Below are 13,443 nucleotides of genomic sequence, written 5' to 3' on the forward strand. Positions count from 1 at the left end.
GTCAGCCACCATGTAAGTGAGGTTTGAGTGAGTCGGTGACGGTGGCAAGGAGTATACGTGACGGTTTTAAGCGTGGCGAACACGGGGCCCCGTTACGTGAACACGCCGAAGAGGGTCAGACAGAGCAGCCCCGTTCCGGGAGTCACCGCCAGCTCTTCTGCAGGGGCGTGAACATGGTGAGCAATAGAGGGAAATGGGGGATTACTTCCGGAGGCAAGAATTGGGCGAGGATAGACAGAGAGAGAGAGAGATATATGGAGAACCACGAAGTATATGAGAGGCAGAGAAAGAGTACAGGTTGTTCAAGCCAGAAACGGTGCATGCACTGCGCAGGCGCGGAGGCGGGGAATAATAGAGGGAAAGGAGGAAAACAACGGGCGACGCTACCGCCGCATGGTGGCGGCCAGTGGCAATACTTACGGGCAGCCGTGCGTTCCGCAGCAGGTTTGGGGGGGAGCAGGTGGACCATGATCCCAAAGAGAGAAATGGGGTTTCAAAGAGATAAAAGAATATTTTTTTTTGCGATGCGACACGAAGGAGCGGCGAGCAGACCATGTACGAAAGAAAAAAAAAAGAGAATGAATAACAAATGAAGAAAGATTGGGAAAGTAGCGTGAACAATAGAAGAAATAAAAAAAAATTGAGGCATAAATGACAGAAATTCCTGAGAAGAAATGTAGAAAAGAAAGCAGGGTGGTCGTATGTCTTTAAGGGTCTATAGCTTGCTCGTCGACCGCAAAGCTTATTGAATAAAATACATAAAACATGATTTTACTCAGTTCCTAATTTCCTGATCAGCAGTGAATATTGGGAAAATATATGCAGATGAAACACACACATATAGACATCTATTGTTTCGTTGCGTATGCCTGCTTTTTGCCAGCATGGAATGCTATGAAAGAGTCCAGCGCCCATATCACTCGGGCAGTCTATGAAGTGAGTATTTCAAACAGGGCAGTTCATGAGAGGTTTCGCGCACATTTTTTTTTACGCCGTACGAGCAGCAGCATGTCCACAGTAGCTCTACCAGTTGGTGTTAACTGTGTTTAGTAATGTCCAAAATTAGTGACAAATGTGTTCATCGACGTGCGGCTCGACTGTGCAGTTTTTTTTACGTGTTTACCTTTTGTAATTCCAGGGTTAATGAACGAAAAAGTGTGAAAGTTACGAATTCATGTGCCAATTCGTTTTTAAATGAATGCACCATACAATACTTTATATTTATCATGCAACATTAGGTTTTCAATAGGGACATGTAATGTGATTAAAAAAAAGGCTCATGTTCGTGCTCATAGTGCTCAAAAGAAAATGTGGGAAAAACAGTTGACTAAAATACGTTGACTAAAAAATAGCCAATGTGTTAGCGTTGTGTGCCTCAACAAAAACTCAACATTAATTCATTTTGAGGATAATGCCATCGGAATTAAGTTAACATGTAATGTCTTGCAGTGACAAAGCGCTATGAAATACATGAATGTAATGGCGCTAACTGAAGATTCAGTATTATTGTGGTTCAATCACTGAAAACATTATTACGCAATTTTAGCAAGACTAGAAGGACATTGGGAATTAATGAACTTTGACGACAGTTCGATGGTGTATCAACCATCTTTATCCAAGTATAACTCAGACACTGTGTCCACAACTTTAGGTGGCATACTTCTGCGGCTGCTGCTGCTGCTGCTGCTGCTGCTGCTGCTTATGTAATAAAGTGTGACGTCAGGGTAGATGATGGTCACAGTGATCTTAACCTTGCTTGGAAAATGCTGGCATAGTTTTGCACTGCTGAGATGTGTTGTAGATTTAATATATACGTGTTGGCCAGATAACTTGTGGTGAAACATTACATAACAAATTTTCATCATATTACTTAGGACACTGATTGAGGAGTGCATGGAGGCATAAAAACAGAAAAAAAGGAATTCCCGTACCTAGAAATTTGTAGTACTTAACGAGATTTTCAATCGTATGCTGCGTCACAAAATTTAAAAATATTTGCAACAACATTGTCTAAAAAACAACACAGCGAGGATTTTAACATTGCCAAAATATGCTTTCCAAGCAAGGTACAAGGGTGAATACAGTTTCTTTCCAAAAACAATAGATATACACAAGCATTGTAGCAAATTTTTCGGGTGAAGACAAGTAGAATAAAATAAAACACCTAATACTCCCGTTTTACCATGACCACTGTGTTCACAGTGAATGATTTGTGTCCTTCTCGTGTCACATGGGAAAGACGGACGACCAATAGTCTAGTGAACGTTTTGTGGCAGACATTTCAGTATTCTATCTGGAACTCATTTGGCGCCGACTGAAAAAATACTGGTCGATATTTTTTCGGGACATTCGCTGCCAGCGCAATGACAGACTGGTCATGCTGGTTGTTTCGCTAATATTTTTGCCAGGGAAGTACAAAAAAAAAGTAAAAACTAAACCGAGTAAAAAAAACAGGGATAAATAAAAATGAATGCTCCACATATGACCACCACTTCACAATCACGGCCAGCACAGGACATGCGCCGCCACACAAAAACCCGAGTCCACAAAGGCAGCCAAATTGCTTGAGTGGTCAGGCTCCACCGTTGACAGGGATATTGTTCTCTTGTAGGCAATATTGTTCTCTGTAGAAAATATTGTTCTCTTGTAGGCACTGTACTCACACGTGCCATTTTTCTGGAATTCAGACAGCTACTGTACTCGGAGTCTAATAAGAGTTATGCTTTATCCTATAAAAAGCGATTGCGCACCCGATATATGCGGAAACGTTATTGGGAGATCCACACAGGAAATCATATATGACTAAGAGCATACCGTGCTGATAACTGAAAACTCGTCATTATAAAGCCTGGATCATCACTAACAGAGAAGCACTTGGCACGTGTGTTCATCGTAGACCGTTAAGTCGTAGGACGTTGTGAAAGTAAGCAAGGTGCTTGCAGCATTCTCTTGTAGGCCAATTCTTTTGCCTATCGTGCCAATATGGGAGCACTTGAAAAAAAAGCTGCGCTTTGACAAGCAGGCTTCAGACTGACGAGTATGTTAGAATCTCGACTTTTATCTGCAACAAGCCGTAAACACCAGCCAGAGTGTTGGCTCGAAAGAGCGATATTTAATTAAAGAGTGATGGTGAAGAAATGCAACCGGCTGAGCTTTCTCCCAGCGAGGATATATCCTGACTGGACGTTAAAGATGCCATGGCACCCAGTTTTCGATCATAATCCGTGTTACGTGGTTTAATCCTTGCGGGTTTAAACCAAGTTGACGAAATTTTAGCGCATTTGACGGGGCGCCTAGTTTATAATTGAACATTGTTGCAAACACGCAGGCTGCCTGAGACATAGAGTTTCCTAAAATTAACTAGAGGGCACTCTGGCGCTGCGATCGTCCAGCGACCATGGGAATGATGGGTAGTACACACATTTGCCTAGTCTTCGTACTTGCGGGCGGCGAATCGTACTTGCGGCTTCGTTTATTGCTGGTTACGGTTTCGTTTTAAAGAAAAGAACGAAACCTTTTGAACTTCGTGGCCTGGTTTGAGAAGGTAAGCTTTAAAAAATAAAAGGTGGTGAAGCGCAACCACTAAACATTTGCGGATTTTATGCTTCGTGAGAAAACAGCTCCAAGCCACACGAACACAAACGAAGCCAGAAGCAGGCCAGAAGTACGAAGATTAGACAAATGTGTGTACTACCCATGATTCCCATGCTCGATGAAGCGCCGTGCGTTGCAGCTCCCGTAGACACTAGCGCCAGAGTTCCCTCTAGTGTATATTAAGAAACTCTATGGCCTGAGAGTCTGAGTTCACGGTGCACGCACGACACTGATGTAACATGCGACTAGCTGTGCGAGCGTCTGTACTCTAGCGAACAAAATTGGTCCGTGGTCAGCTGCGCGTGAGGTCGAGATAACTTTGCTTTTTCCAGCTTGGCACCGAAACCGAACGATTTGCAGCGACTGAAACTCGTTAAGAGACTGCATCTCCACTCTTTCCAACTGATGACGTCACACGTGTCATGGCAAAATTGCGTACGCCGGCGGTGGGCGGAGCTAACGGTCAGCGACTACTATGATTTGTTTTGCTTTGAAATATTCTTTTTGTGGCACACTTCTCATATCTTTATTGGGCATGATATTCCCTCTACATTTAGTCTTTCCTTAAAAGCACGAATATTTGGGTGACCGTGTCATGGCTCCTTTAAGCACAATGTGAGTTCGGGATGGTTTTAGTTTCAGGCAAAAGTCTATATTTGAAGGGTCAAATGCCGCAGGAAAGAGAGAAAAACACGAACCAGTGAGAAAAGAGGTGCTATCTATTTTTCTCATATTGCGTAAGAAAAGAAGGATGACAATTTTCAAATGAGAAACATATTTCGAAATTGGGACTTGATGGCAAACAATAAAAAGAGGTTTATGGTACGGTAATTATCCATTTGGCTTTAAGTCCCATGAATGAAGCAAGAAGCCTCATAGAAACAAAGTAAGAAAGGTTGTAGCAACTTTTGCACCTCTCTCTGATTATTTTAAGACACCTAATTCCTAGTTGTTAGCTTGCTTCGAACTGTGAGTGGTATTTGCCTGTAGATTCCTTTGGAGCATGACGCGTCTCCATGAACGTTGTTCGAATGCGGTCTGTTTCTAAACACCACTCTGCCGTTCATTCAACTCATTTCAAGATTGAAGATTTTACGGACGCATATTCTAGAAAAATGTAGACTTCAGAAGTGGCATATACTGGTGACGTTCATGAGTACCGACGCGCAATGTTAATGAGCAATCTTACTGTACAATGTTGCTGAATTTTACAGGTTCCAGATTGCGGCCTCTCTAGACATGAGTTGTACATGTACGGGCAAAGGAAAATGTATTGGAATTCCGAAAAGATGCATAGACAAAGGCCGCATGTTGGGATTTGTGGTCTGGGTAGGAGTGGCGCGAATGTGCTCACGTGACTAGGTCATGTCGGAGCACTTGGTATGCTAAGCAAAGGAAAGCAAGCGCTATACATGTAGAGCTAAACAGTCTACGTCTACATGGTGTTGTGAGAGGATCACGTGTTCGTAGAGGGAACCGGTATCTAAGTGTACACTACAATGAACAAATTCAACGCTACTCAAGTGCAACGGTGAGTCTGTGGTGGTTTGTTTCGTTGCTGCAGTCAACTGTACCTAACCATCGCACCACATCTATGTCTATGGTAAACACTGAGCGAAAGAGGCTCTGTGAGGTCATACAGGCTCCACAAAATTTTGAATAAAAAGTAATTACCCAATGCTGTATCTAAACGAAAGATAATTGGGGACCATTGCGGATTGTTTTCGGTCACCGTCAAGAGGGGGAACCGCAACAGCCACGAGTGTACAGATGGCTATGGTACATTTGTTGTACAAAGAATCCATCTGTTGTACAAACAAGAATATGCAGTCTACCCGAGTACGCGCCACCTCAGAGATTCGCCCGCATACTCAAATGTGTCGCGCTTGGATTTGGAGAGCCACGCTTGTGGACACATCCCGCCATCTGCTGGGTAAAAACGTAGGCTCCGATATATAAGGCCTTTGCTATTTCCGCCAGGTCAATCTTGTTGCTCCGACTTTCTCGAGCGCTGAACCTGTGGTGAGCTGGATGCGAAGCGCTCAGACCTCGCCTTGTCGTGTTCCAGTGTCAGATTTTGCCTGATTTTAGTCAATGCTTTGCACTAAGTAGTTAAAAGCAGCGCTGCAAAGTTAAGTACCGAGAAATAAAAAAAAAAACTGGACTTCGCTTTTCTGAATGTTATTCGCATTAGGCCGAAAGTGTAGCTCGTATTCGGCTTCACTTGAATGCTCACTGCAGTCAAGTTGCTGTGTCCAGGGATGCTCAGAGCAATGAAGAGCGAGGGAGCTTTTAACGTATAGTTGTATAATTTAGGATTAGAACCACAGAGGTTAGGATAGGTGCTCGTTCGTTATTTTATGGGGTTAATACGCACCCATCTCTTTATGATGGTTAAACGTAAGTTTTATCTCTATTAAGACTCCTGCATTAACCGAGAACTGCCTCACTGTACAGCATATCAGCTGGAGACAGGCTTGAGATTTAGCTTTGCGTAATACACAACTCAAAATATCCGGGCGGTTAAGAACACCCAGATGTGCACAAGAAGGATCACAGCGTTTCTTGAAACGTTTGACATGCTAACGATACAGCACAGAGAGCCTTTGGTTCTTTACAGAGCCTCTTTCCACTTTGCCTGTCACAAACACACACACACGACACAATGTTTTCTGTCTCACAAAGTGCCTGTTCCTCGCATCCTACGCGAGACAAAGGTCCACGAAAAAAAGAGAGAAACAAAATAGAGACAAGGTGCTGACAGGACACCTTGTGCGTCTGGTGCCGCCGCTACCACATGGCAGCGTAGCAGCGTAGCCACAGGTAAGTACCTCTAAACACCGAAAGACACAGAACGTGGAGGGTAGGAAAAAGAAAGTATTAAAAGAAAATCAAGGAGTGAACGAAAAAAAAAACTGAGAAAGGCAGCAATCGATCTGAGAAAAAGGTGTTAGGATACAGCATTCAAGAAATCATGCGGCCAGCTCGTGCTCAAGGCCAGTGCAAGAAATGCAGACTACAAAGAAGAGGTGCCCCACGGTCAGTGCAAACACATGCTCATGGAACAGGCACCTCATTCGTGCGACTTGCGGTGTAACATTAAACATGCAGAAGCAAAAAAAAAGAGCATAAAGGAGTGTGCCAACCGTATTCGGTATCTGAGTTTCGACTTCGTCTTTCCGTTCCATACTGAAGACCGTTCCATACTGATTTACCTGTCTGGTTGTGGTGAGGCTGCCGCATGGAATGTCCCCGTAGAGCTCTCAGCGCATATTTGAATGGCCAAAGCGTGTATTGAGGGCATCACGCGGCGCTACTGAAGGGCTAACGTCTAAAAATTTGTCGCGGCGAATGACGGTCGAACAATTTTCCAACACGTCGAGGCGTACTGGCTAACAAATTTCTTGGATGTCCCGAAGATATGTCCAGTACGTTTCTCTCCCTGACCGTTGAAGAGGCGCCACTGAGTTTGTGACAAACATCTCTCATTAGAGATAACATTAGCTGTTTGAAGCCGAGTTGATACGCATTGTGCGAGAATAAATCCGACAAGACATTCTGGCTCTTTAGAAATAGCTTATAAATGTGAAAACTATGGGCAAATATGTCTTTGTTTACACATGACTTATTTCCTTAATTTTAAAAGTAAAGCACCGTGAAATGCCTAATGTTAACATATAAATACTATAATGTTGATCTGTGCAATACCTGCGCTGCCACATTTGTAAACAAAATTAACTTATATATACTTTCTTAGATGTAGAAAAAAATTTTGAGGAATTTAAATGAGTGGCTTGGGTACCTAAGGCATGGTCGTTAAGCATTTGCGTTGCTGTACATATTTCGTGGACGCCAAAAATCCTGTATTCAGCAGCTGATCAATAAAGTTGGTACCACAATAAAGTTGTTACCAACCAAGCAGCCCATGTTGTACATTCGTAACGAGTCAACAGCTCTGGTTAGTCATAGATCTTCACAACACATACGCATCGTTTTACGTATTCTGTTCACTTGAGCTAAGCGACATACTTCAGGGTGAATCACACATTACCCTGGAGTATTCGCACAATTTGATTGACAAAGGTCGTAGCAGTTGTAGAAAAGTGAACTTGTTGATTCTGTCATTTCGAGCCACATGGGCGATGGCTCAATTAGTTACCAGAAGTGCTAAAGAACTCGAACTAATAACGACCATTCAATAAAATCGGCGAAACGAGTTTGTTTTGAAGCATTACAGATAAAGGTGTGTCACTGAAATTATCATTTGTTGTGCTTTGATAACATATGCTCATTAACACACGTGGCATAATTTTGCACGAAAAAGCAGACAAGACTAAAATTTGGATAACGTGACGTGGGGTGAGATTTCACTTCTACCAAATTAATATCTTCGCAGTAATGTTGACACACGGAAACATGAAAAGATCAGACATCGAACGTCGAGCTTTCTGCATCGAACCATGGCAGACACTGGTTGGAAGCAAGATGAATAGGGAGAGGGATCAAGGGTCACTGACCTGTCCTTGCTCTCCCTCAACGCCAGTCAGGTCCCTCCATTCCTCAATAGTCTGAGCGAGGTCAATGGTATTCATAGGAACTTTGACCTCACCGATCTGGTCGTGCTTGGAAAAGCGGTCAAAGTCGAAGATGGCGAACACAAGCGTCTTGGTGGTGATCTCGGCGTATGGGACCTGGCAAAGTTAGGAGGCAAGTTGGATTACCTCACGATAGTTGGCGCCTTTCTCTCATGAACGCTACACTCACAAGAATTTCTGCCTTAGAGTGCTGTAAACAGATCTAGTAGTTGACTCTTCATATTTGTTTGTTACGTTGACACGTTTATGGCAATGCGCAAACTCAGAAACAAGACACAGCTTCAGACTAATGCACTTGTTTGAGTTCTTTATCTCCTTTATTCGCGCTACCATGTTGTTATAATGAATACATACCAATTACCCCACCTATCAACTCTTCAAGAAACTAATCGAATGCATCAATACAAGTTTTGGAAGATGAGTAGAATGTATCATGTAGAAAAAAAAAACATGCACACAAATATATAGCAGTTATAGCTTATACTAGAAATACCATTTGGTCATACGTGGGCAAGATAAGTATACTGCTTCATCCAAGCACGATATTTTGCGCTTCAGAAATCTTCTAACGATTTAGACAAAACATGTTAAAAGATTATTAGAAGGTTTTCAGAGTTCTGTGTTGCTGGATCAATCGATTCTAAAACTGCACATCATGAAAGTGAACATTTATTTTGAAGCAGAAATATTAGAATACTGGTGCACTATTGTTACTTATTGATCTTTGTCTCATGTTACCGCACACATTCACATATATAAAATTCAGAGTGAATTTGTTTAAGAAATAGTCATAGACTGAGTCATAATCACTAAAAGCTTTCATTTTTTTAATGTCAAGCCCTCACAGTGGGCCGACTTCAAGTGGACAACTACTTCCATGGCATTCTGCTACATACGATGTATCCTGGAACAGATGGACCAGACTGCAAATTTTGCAAGTTGCCGAATTCACTCTTCCACATAGTCCAAGAACGAAATTCTCGAACCAACAGAGGTCCAATGGGAGGCACAGGTGACAAGCACCAATCTGAGGGACCAATTACAGATGGTGAACAGGGCCAGTGTATCCCCTGAAGCTCATGGCTACTCGGACTGAAGTGGTCGCACACGTCTATTTATAAACAACCCGATCAATCAAAATAAAATTTAATTCAATGAAAATCCAATCTACACACCACCGTACAGATCACGTCTAGCAGCGCGATTATGCCGTTATTCCTCTAGGCAGACTAGGTTTTCGCATTTTGAGCCAGCTACCAACCTTGAAATTGAACGTCTCGTTGAAGACAGGATTGAGGGTTTTGCGGTGCACCTTGGTCTCGTATTTCTTCTTCTTGTCCGGGAGGAGGTAAACCTTGACGTACGGGTCGGACGTGCCGGACATGTCCAACCCAGGCAGGTCTTCTGCTTGGATCACAGTCACGGCAAGCTGTGCCGAAGGTAGCGGGAAGCACACGTCTGAGGTCTCAAACGTGATACCCGTCATCAAAGCGACTCACTCTTCAAAGTAAGGTAAGACCATCAAGAAGATATGTAGAGTTCAAAGCAAGTTTGTTTCAATAATTAGTGCTGAATACATGGTGTTTAAGAAACGTTTCCAACATTCTAAAAAATGTGCAAAATACGATAGCTGCTCATATTTGCTCATCTTCACAAACGCTTTTAGGTAGCGGTTCGCATATGATGATGGTTGAAGAAATCGATTGGGACAATAATTAGGTGAGAATAGTTGACTAAGAATTGAATTTCCTTCCCTAAAATTTATTTACTTTCATTATCAAAAAGAAAGGTAGCAACAAAACTACAAGGAAACAAGTAGAAAAGTTATACAGAGGTATATGTGACCAAGGCCGGCGATACTGTGGCTCTGCCAAGCTGAGAGGTGTCGTAAGTAGATTTGCTTCGTCTCTTTCTGTCAGCGAGGGTTGACTGTTTCGGATCGTGAAAGCTCTGTGAAACCGGATGAATTGCGTCATGGCTGGCACTAAGGCTTCCTGTACACTGACCCGCTAAAAACACGAGGTGGACCTTGTGCGAACCCCTACGGAAAGCGGACGCATTGCTTAAGGACTCGCGGTTGCACTTTCGTACACTTTAGGCAAATTGTAGCGTGCGTGCGTGCGTGCGCCCTCTTCCCCCCCCCCCCCCACACAAACACCCCGGCTTTCAATATAACAGCTCGGGCGAACTTCACGTATTCACCCATTACGGAACCCTTATTTGCTGGAGGCCCATAAGAGGACAAAAGTGACACTGCCCTAGAAAAAGTTGCGCTGATCGCAACAAAATGTTAAAAAAAGCAGACTGCTTCAGTGCTTGCAGTATGTGTATGCTTTGATGACCTCCCGAGAGAAACAAGATAAGAAAACGGAAACGCAGACTGAACAAGACATATGGTCCCCAGTGAAAGGGAAGCTCCCCACCCGGTCCGCCATTGCACTTACGTAACAAGACACGAAAGCGCGTGGGACCAATGATTGAAGCTCAACCGCGTTTCGCCATCGTTGGCGGTTTGGTGGGTGCCAAACGACACGCAACGTAATAGCCGGGGCCTGGTTGCGTAAGAATGGCACAGGCATTAGTATATCTGGTTCGCCTGATCATGGTCCCAAAGCCAACGACGGCAATTAGCGTTCGAGGCGATAATACAGACTGTTTTATTATCGACAGTTTCCTGGTGGCACGCCTGGCGAAGTGATAGATAGCGACAGTTACCAGTCTCCTGACGGCCATGTTATGATCCTCCGGACCATGAAGTTCGCAATATTAATCTTCGGAATTGTGGTACCATTACCAGGCTATGTGATTTGCGACGCTCGTCCACGCTCGGGACATCTGTCTAGGGCTGCAAAGAGACCAGGAAACACTGCTTCACAGGTAACGGCTAAGTGTTGAGCACACTCTCAAATACCTTCGCAAGATTTGACGCTACCTGACCAGTAGATGTGTGGCACTGTTAGTTGGGGCAAAGTTAGATCAGTACGACAATACAAAGCTCGATGTTTCTTTGAAAACTTTAAGACTGCGTGAGTTATGTAAGAAAGCAGTGCAATATGCGAACAATGTGTGTATTTCAACATCTTTGTACGTGCGTTATACAGTATTTTAAGACAAATTTCTTTCCTTCTTTCGTACTGGCGCAATTTGTAACAGCGTCATATAGAAGAGAGCATGCCTTTGGATCTTGTCTGTAGAGAAACACATGCGAGTCCGTATACCCTTTCGATTAAATAAATGCGACCGGCATATCCAAGACATTTCACTTGTGAACGTTTCCAGACGCAGAAACTTTCTGCGAAGTTCCGAAGCGAAGTTTTGGTGCTTGCGAATACAATGCTGATTCGGCTCAGCATTGCTTAACCGAGATCGCCGAATTTTCCGAGAAAAAACCTCTGAATCAATAACGAAAAAAAAAACCCGCAAGCAAATATAAAAGGGAAAGAAATTAAAAAAAGTAACGCCGAACAGTTCTGGCTGCATAATATAAAGACGTGTTTCTCCATAGCGATAGGTTGCTTCGTACCAGCGCCGCTTTTATCGGAAGCGGGGCTACAGTCAGCGAAGAGTTTCCATGGTTCCGGCTCTGCCCCAAAAGATAAAAATGCACTGCTATGCTCTCCTAAACTTTCGGGCGAAGCAACACCGGAAGTATCAAGCGGTGGTCCGCCCTGAGAAGAGACGCCGAGACCAAAATCGGTAATCGAAGGCTTCGGCTATGCCTCACTCCGATCTATGCGTTTATATTGCAAGAAAGTTCTCTCGTGGAGATGCATGTTCTGAGCGGAATTCTGGAGAGGTTGCCTGTTTTATTCAACACTTCACCGTTCGCATCTTCAGCTTACCGCCCTTCGATATTACTAGATACTTTTGCTACCTTTTCTTTACGACAACCGATTGAAACTTTCGGTCTGGCTTGATATCCCAACAAGTGTGTTCTTCCTCAAAGAACAAGCACTGAGTGTCGATTGAAGAGTGAATTTGTGGAAGGTGTTCTAGGGAAAGTTTTGAAAGCATGAGCGTTTTAAGCCCCACTACTGTAAGTCGATTAATCTAAAATTTTTACATATCTGTTACTAATGACTGATCACAGTTCGAAATTTACATCGTACCAGAACTTTCACTATGCAAACCAAGTTAGAGTGCTATCAAGTAGAAAATACCAGAAGAATTGAGAGGTAAAAATCAGTGCGTATACACTACAAACATGGCGTAAGAAAGAAGTACGCGCATGGTGTCCACTACACTTGCACCTTGCTCAGCGTGCCACTGGAGAAATGTGACGTCATGCTTACGTTGCTGGTGTTGAAGTCGTAATCCAGCTTGAACTGAAGCCTGCCCAGTTTCTCCTCGGACTTTTTGCTCTCACCGTCACCCTCATTGTTTTCCATGTTGTCCTGTAGTTCCTCCATGTCCGGCTGGACCTGCAAGATCATTCATTCACTGAATAATGAATAGGCTGACGAACGTAAGTTAACTTCGTATTCGAACTCCAATGGTATTCCTTATGAGTAAGCAGCTGCCGTCAAAAGGCGATCAAACCCACTACTTCACGTTCAAGGTCAGAATAACAACGACGCAGTAACACTAAGGCAGTATCCACGCGCAATTTGTACGTGCTCAAAACCAGCTGGCTTTGTCTCCAAGAAAAGATCAAGGCACACGCTGAGGGTGGTTGCCATGTCCCACCATGTTTACTCACATTTTTCCAGCGCTAGCTAGCACTTGACAGTAAGGGATCTGTTGAATAATGTTGCATGAATCATGGATAATCATGGCTGAGGCCGGTTGTACGATTCCCACTGTTTGACAGCGTTTTCTGATTGTCTGCCACAGTTGACCAGAACCGCCGTAAGACGGCTGACGGTGTCTGATACCGGCTAATTATGACAAGCTACCTAAATGGCGAATGTCCTGGAAGGGCCTGCGTCAAGAAACCAGGCAAGTCGGATCACGTGACGGACAATAACGCCATGGCTTGCTTGCTTGGCTCATTCATCGTCGTCTGGTGTTGGTGATTACAGTCTAAACATCTCTTGATGTTGGATAGTTCTGACTCATACCGCTTTTCATAGCCGACTAGAGCTGCCAATGAATGAAACTGAATTTATTCTGCAACAACGACTTGATTGAGAAGGCGACCGCACAAAAATGCTCTGAGTATAACATTGAGGAAAGCTTGGTCATATTGTACTCATCGAGGCTTTGTAGCGGTTAAAACATAAATGAAATGCAGAAATGCATTGTAGATATGTTG

At 43.6% G+C, this 13,443-nt stretch overlaps 1 protein-coding gene across 3 annotated transcripts in view; it reads right to left on the reverse strand.

Moving 5' to 3' along the window:
* Positions 1–13,443, reverse strand: part of LOC119164359 (synaptotagmin-1-like) — a 144,876-nt gene that overhangs the window by 18,923 nt on the left and 112,510 nt on the right. For all 3 annotated transcript variants that reach the window (XM_075871502.1, XM_075871503.1, XM_037416534.2), the window contains exons 4-6: positions 12,482–12,610; positions 9,451–9,618; positions 8,112–8,285 (exon numbers count right to left, since the gene is read on the reverse strand). In XM_075871502.1, coding sequence (XP_075727617.1) covers positions 8,112–8,285; positions 9,451–9,618; positions 12,482–12,610 — 471 coding nt within the window. The remainder of the gene's footprint in view (positions 1–8,111; positions 8,286–9,450; positions 9,619–12,481; positions 12,611–13,443) is intronic.

The sequence above is a fragment of the Rhipicephalus microplus genome, chromosome 8, assembly GCF_043290135.1.
Source record: "Rhipicephalus microplus isolate Deutch F79 chromosome 8, USDA_Rmic, whole genome shotgun sequence".
Classification (NCBI taxonomy): Eukaryota; Metazoa; Arthropoda; class Arachnida; order Ixodida; family Ixodidae; genus Rhipicephalus; species Rhipicephalus microplus.